The sequence below is a fragment of the Solea solea genome, chromosome 12 (assembly GCF_958295425.1).
Source record: "Solea solea chromosome 12, fSolSol10.1, whole genome shotgun sequence".
Taxonomy (NCBI): Eukaryota; Metazoa; Chordata; class Actinopteri; order Pleuronectiformes; family Soleidae; genus Solea; species Solea solea.
The window spans coordinates 9,639,442-9,646,308 of record NC_081145.1 but is presented as its reverse complement, the minus strand read 5'-3'; the positions used below and the strand labels follow the sequence as shown (position 1 = coordinate 9,646,308).

General features: G+C 40.7%; 1 protein-coding gene across 1 annotated transcript; it reads left to right on the top strand.

Moving 5' to 3' along the window:
- Nucleotides 1-5,300, top strand: LOC131470227 (oxysterol-binding protein-related protein 5-like). The gene is made up of 11 exons (XM_058645919.1): nucleotides 1-183; nucleotides 296-480; nucleotides 591-672; nucleotides 1,033-1,131; nucleotides 1,274-1,370; nucleotides 1,457-1,555; nucleotides 2,993-3,090; nucleotides 3,182-3,271; nucleotides 3,472-3,608; nucleotides 4,227-4,406; nucleotides 4,510-5,300. The coding sequence occupies exons 1-11, from the start codon at nucleotides 31-33 to the stop codon at nucleotides 4,622-4,624; spliced, it is 1,335 nt and encodes a 444-aa protein (XP_058501902.1). The 5' UTR covers nucleotides 1-30; the 3' UTR covers nucleotides 4,625-5,300.
- Nucleotides 5,301-6,867: the final 1,567 nt, after the last annotated feature.

The window sequence follows — 6,867 nt, the reverse complement described above, 5'->3', positions numbered from 1 at the left end:
AACAAGTAAACAACATACTGTCACCATCAGATGAGGATAAGAATGGATAGTAAATGGGAAGCCACACCCAATGAGAAGGGTGGAAGCCTGTCAGATGAAAGAAACATGGACCAATCAGATGAGCGGTCTCCTGCGCCTCAGGCCACAGTCTATGTAGAGCAGATCACAGAGGAGATGGGTAAGGTGAGGCTTCAAGTTCGTAGTTGCTCGCGTCAGGTCTCAGACCAGATATCTACTAATATGATTGAATGGCCTTTATGCTGCCCTTATTTCACTTTTCCTCGTTTTACTTGAGGCTGGCGAAGCGTCCCAGATGGAAACTGTATCAAGGGAGAACGAAGGTCTGATCTGGGCTCTGCTGAAACAGCTGCGGCCAGGTATGGACCTGTCCAAGGTGGTGCTGCCCACGTTCATCTTAGAGCCACGCTCCTTCCTGGACAAGCTGTCCAACTTCTACTACCACGCTGATCTGCTCTCACAGTCAGTGACATTCAAGTCTTTATACTCTGTGTGTGTGTGTGTGTGTCATTCAGAGACACGGGAATGTCTTCACATATGTGCCTGACTCTCGTGATGTTCCTTCACCACAGAGCTGCGCTGGAGGAGAGTGCGTATGGTCGCATCAAGCAGGTGTTGAGATGGTACTTGTCCGGTTTCTACAAGAAACCAAGGGTAAGATTTGTTCATGATTACAAGATCCTTTCTGCACCATTTGTTTTCAGATAATGACTAAATAAAACTTCACAGCATGAGCACTGAACACAGCACACATCTGTCTTTCTGAGGTGTGTGTGCTGGTAATAGGATGAAGTTAACTGGTCAGTCACAGTATGTGTAATCAACCCTTGCTGCAAAACACCCAACATCCATGACCCCCATCTGGAGGATAAAGTAGTAGAAGATGGATGGAGGGATGGATGGATGGCTGAGTGAAAGAAATTGTCATCTAACTGAACTGAGAAGAAACAACAACTTGTGACTTGAGAGAGAAACACAGTGTGTGACGTACAGTACAATTCTTGTCTTCTCCAGGGTCTGAAGAAGCCCTACAACCCAGTCCTGGGGGAAACATTTCGCTGCTGCTGGCGTCATCCTCAGACTGACAGCTGCACCTTCTACATAGCTGAACAGGTTACACCAGATTTGTACCTAGAATGCGTAAATACACCTAACATGGTTCATGTGTGAAGTATTTTGCATGAGTAGCATCAAATACAGCAACATGTCAGAGGGACTCTTCTGCTCAAACGTGTCTCTCACTTTCTCCTGCCAGATCTCCCACTCTCCACCCATCTCTGCCTTTTACATCTCCAACAGGAAGGATGGGTTTGCTATCAGTGGGAGCATCCTGTCCAAGTCCAAGTTTTATGGTATACTACAATATATCATCTGTTTAAATGACCCTAATGACACAAATCATGGTTCTTTTCCTTCACATTGTTTTTTTTTTATTTAGGTAACTCTGCATCAGCTATTCTGGACGGCAAAGCCAAGCTGCTGTTCTTGAACAGAAATGAGGAGTATGTCATCACTATGCCATATGCTCACTGCAGAGGTAAACAGGTCTACAGTAAATAACTAAGTCTGGTCATATTGTTGTTCTCTACTGCCTCAGGCCCTTATACCTAAAACAATTGCCATCCAAACCAGGAATGTGTTTACTGGATAATGAATTATCTCCTTTTTAATGTCTCATTCATTCATTCATTCATTCATTCATCGTCTAATGCCAAACCATTCACTCTCTCACCTACAGTCAATTCAAAGTGTCCAATTAACCTCTGCATGTGTTGCCTTGTCATGTCTTGCTTCCCCAAGCAAACCTCGGACGGGCTGATCATCCTAATCCTGACACCTGTTAGAAATAGTATGAGTCAACCGCATGCCATTTCGAGCTAACCTTGCTTCTGTCAACGGGCCCTAGCTTTAACTTTGTTGAATCAGCTTCTCCAGTCACACTAGATTAGAAGCAGGACTCTTTACTTACTTGGATACTTCTGTCCTCTATGGAAGCTCAAGTGTCGCCTGACATTATCTCTCCACACTAATCACTCGGCTGTCAAAGACTTTCCACACTAATGGAGAACAAAAACCAGGCAGGCGACTCACAATCCCGTCTCATTTTGTCATTTTGTGTCTTCTCCAGTCCAACAGTGCATGTCATGGGTGCAACCCTGCTGGCAAAGGGCACCCTAACACAGTATATGGGGATTGGATTGCTGCACTCAGAGGTCACGGAACAGATTTGGGTGCTCTATGGTGGACATAGACAGGTTAGCTCGTACCTGGGTGCACGAGCTGCTCTAGTGATTTTGATAGCCCCACACTGGAAGGCACTGGTTGGCAGAGATTTATCAGATTTGACAGTGGGATTTAAAGCATTTATCTCTCAAGACAGTGTTGTCATTATTATTATTATTATTATTATTATTATTATTATTATTATTATTATTATTATTATTATTATCATTATCATTGTTATTATTATTATTATTAGTATTATTATTATTATTATTAATATTGTTATTATTATTATTCAATTTTTTTATTATTACTATTAATATTATTATTATTATTATTATTATTATTAATAATAATAATAATAATAGTAATAATAATAATAATAATAATAATAATAATAATAATAATAGTAACATTATGGTTGGCTTAACTTTCTCCCAAACAGAGCGTGGATTGAGTAACAGTCCTATGTGTTATGTCCGGTTCCTGGGCTAAAATCTTTTTGTTTTTTCTCGTTTGGTGGCGGAGCAGCTATTTCTGTGTCCTAATCAAGCCAGGGTGTACAACACTCTGCGAGTCATAGTTTGGCTGCATCCTGTGCTTTGTTCAGATGTGCTGAGGCGAGTGGGTCCTCAGCTCTCACTTATGTCCACCTTTAGTCCTCATCAGGCTGGTGGACATTAGGAAATAGGGTAGCTACCACATCCCAGTGTGAGTGACTGACCAGAATATGTAACACTGTCTCCTGTAGGAATCCTGTGCGGCACTATGACACTCGAGCTCGGTGGGAAAGTCAGCATTGAGTGTGTGAAAACGAGATGTTTCACAAAGCTGGAGTTCAAATTAAAGGTATCATTTTTTTTTTTTTTTTACAATTACGCCATTAAGTTTGTAATTTTACTTTGACTGCTGTTTTTTTCTTTGATTGCTTTCATTGCAGCCTTTACTCGGAGGCTCCTCCTCAGTGAATCAGATCAGTGGGAAGATCTTTGAAGAAAATAAGCTGATGGCTACTATTCAGGGACACTGGGTGAGAAAGGGCTTTATGTTCCTATGTTCTTTCCTGCCTTTATTTAACAATCCTGCAGCTAATTATATGGCACACAACACTGCATTTACAGTAGAGATCACAGTGAGCTGCAGTAACAGTAACAATAGCAACAATATTGTTGAGTATGACACTGAACACTGAGACTTTTTTAATGAGACTGAACATGTTTTTGTTATCAGGACCGTGAGGTGCTCATTCATGAAAGGCACTCAGGCCAACAGGAGACGCTGTGGAATCCCAATGCAGACATCCGCAGCCGCCGCCTCAAGAGACGAGTGGTACAGATGGACCAGCAGGGGGAGTTTGAGTCTGAAAGGTAAACTGCTCTGCATCAAGACTCTGGCACTGACACAACCACATGATTCAGACACAATAACCTTAAGCTAAGCTTCTAATAGAAGGTACAAACGGTATAATCCAGTGGTTCTCTAACTTTTTATACCAAGAAACACCTGAGGAAATATTGAGCTCTTGAAGTAACTCCATTATCCATAAGGTTAAAATACAGTGGCATGAAAACACCGAGCAAAGTCAGCCACAGACTTTTCACAGGAGGCAGATTTATTCCCAATAAGATAATTTACTCTCTCATCATCCTCCTCTTCCTCACATATATTTCACACACTGGTATAGTGACATTAGGTTAAGATGGAGCGAGAGATAAGGTGACTCTAATTATTATTATTTAATTTCTTTAGTTTTGTTAAAGTTTCATTTTCTACGCACTCTTGTACAGTAGAACGGTATTTCTGATTTTCCCCCAAGTACCACCAGAGGAAACTTGCGTACCACTGGTGGTACATGTACCACAGTTTGAGAACCATGAGTATAACCAATGTGCATCGTATGTTCATATGGCCTGGTAACAAATCTGTCACACAAACGTCCAACACCCCTTTGAACCTCCGTGCCCCTGATTTGAATGTCCTGGCAGACTGTGGCAGCATGTGACCAGTGCCATCATGGATCGGGACCAGCTGCGAGCCACGAAGGAAAAGTTTGTGTTGGAGGAAGCTCAGCGGAAAGAGGCGAAGGAGAGAGGAGACACACCCTGGACCCCACGACTTTTCCACCAGGACTCTGTCACCTCCGAGTGGACCTACAAGCACAGAGAGTATGTACACACACACACACACACACCATGAAGGGAGGATTTAAATGGCTTACCATCTTAATTATCCTGCATCTGAATATTAATCTTGTCTCATGTTTGGCAGCTCGTGGCCGTGGGACCCTGAGAACTGTCTGTGTCAGTTTGAGAAGGACGGAGTGATTCAGACGCAAGAGAGAAGTCAGAGAAAACACAACAAACTCTTTGCTGTGGCTGATTAGGTAAACCCTGGACAGGTCACCAGTCCATCACACGGACACATCGAGAAAACCAACCGTTCACTCCCACATTCTCACCTACTGTCAATTTAATTTACAGTCTCCAATTTGCCTAATCCCCATGTTTTTGGACTGTTTTGAAACAAGAGAACCTGGTGAAAACATACAAAATATAAAATCATTTTATTGTAATTAAGTATATGTATATGTTTATTCATTTTTGGCTTTCAAAATTGTACTCACTGGTTTTTAACAAAATAAACATTTTGAATATTCTCCACTAGAGGGAGATACTGGTGCAGGTCATTTAAGCTGTCTTGACTTGGACTGAAAGTGTTCATCATCACATTCAGTTTCATATCTTATATTAGTTGTAAGCATTATAGGTACAAATGAAACCATGTTAGATCCAAACAGTAGCTCACAATCTAGACTATGACCGACATGAGAATTGTTGATGAATGGTTGACCGACACAGTGAGAGTGTGGAGCTGAACCTGAGCAGGTGTAAATCTCCTGCTAGACGCCACATGGATCAACATATCGGCCACACACACACACATTAAAGCCCCCGTGAGTGAAGCTGAGTGAGTGGATTTGTGTTTGAGGAGCCTCCCCACAGTGTCGGAGGCCTGTGACATTTTGAGTATTTCTGCTGTTATGTTATTTCATAATAAAAAAAAACAAAAAAAAACGCTTTATTTGTTTGTTTATTCCATTATGCATTGTCTTCCGATTTGGATATTCGCACTGAGTCGAAATTAGGACTTGGATTATTTTGCAATGAACTGTGCAGGCCTAAACAGCACACGGTGGTGATGTGGTGGTGAAAGCACGGCCGAGACTCATCGTCGTGCTTTCGAGACAATTTCCTTTGAAGTGTGAGTGAGGTTAATACCTGACATATCAACGCGTCGCGTCTATCCAAACAGAGATTAATACACTGAGGTGGAATGTGCTTTGTGCTTTAGTGACTGGAGTAGCTCGGAGCCTCTGTTGTGGCTAAACGAGATCTGAACTCCCCTTCTGTCACAAAAAAATGAATGTGGTAGTTAGACGTTGTTCAGACCAAGGGTAGAAATAAAGATAGATAGATGATAGATAGATAGATAGATAGATAGATATTTAGATAGATAGATAGTTTTTGTTATCTGTTAAAGCACATATTTAAAAAATATATAATTTCAATACAAAGATGAAGGCGTGATCTCCTCCACCACAGCATGTTTCTATTCTCCAGACTCAGCTGTAAGTTTGAGTGGGTGCACACTGGACCATTGTGTCGTCCAACAGTTCTGTGTGGGTCTGATGGAAGGAGTGACACTCCAAATTAGGCCGCTGGAGAATGTGTGTGTTTATTTTCCTGGCACTCAGCGCTCTATCAAAGCCTATGAGTGACATATTGAGTTTGTAACGCTCTGCCATCCGTGGGTCACAGGGTTTTTTTTCAGTGTCCCTGAATATAAACATGAATATGGAACACATTAGACTTCTTTTTCTATTTCTGTCTTGTTGATAGAGCAGTTCCTGAGCTCTCGTCTACAATTTGTTTTGTTTTTTTATCATGTATATTATTTAATCAGGGATGTGTATATGTGCACACTAAGGTTTTTATTATAGTTACCTAACAAAATAACAAAACTTAAACTGAAAAAACACTTACGCTAACTGAAATATAAATGAAAACCTGCTAATTGAAAAAACAAAAAACAAAACTGTATATACAGTAGAACAGTATTTCTGATTTTCCTTCAAGTACCATCACAGGAGACTCGTGTACCACTGCTGGTGCACGCACCACAGTTTGAGAACCATGGGTATAATCAAAATTTAAACAACAATTGTAGTGAAAATCATCGTAAATTCATGTCATATATAACCCATTTGGGTTCATATGAAATGTATTTATTTTTGAAAAGGTTCTATTTGAGACACAATACTTATTATCACCTTTGTGAATCTTGCCCCTGGTAAATAAAACTAACACTAAAACTAAGCATTTGACAAAAAAACCTAAACAATTTAAACTAACTCATTTTAAAAACAAACAGTCAAAATGGAATAAAAACTAAAACTAATGAAACTATTATAACCTTGGTGCACCCTTCAACAACTTTACTACACCTGTACACACATTCAACTGCTTGTTAACACACATATCTCATCAGCCAATTACATGGAACATTACATTGAACATGGCATTTTCTAGACACCTCATCTTTGGAGGAGAGGTGCCAGAGGTGCCA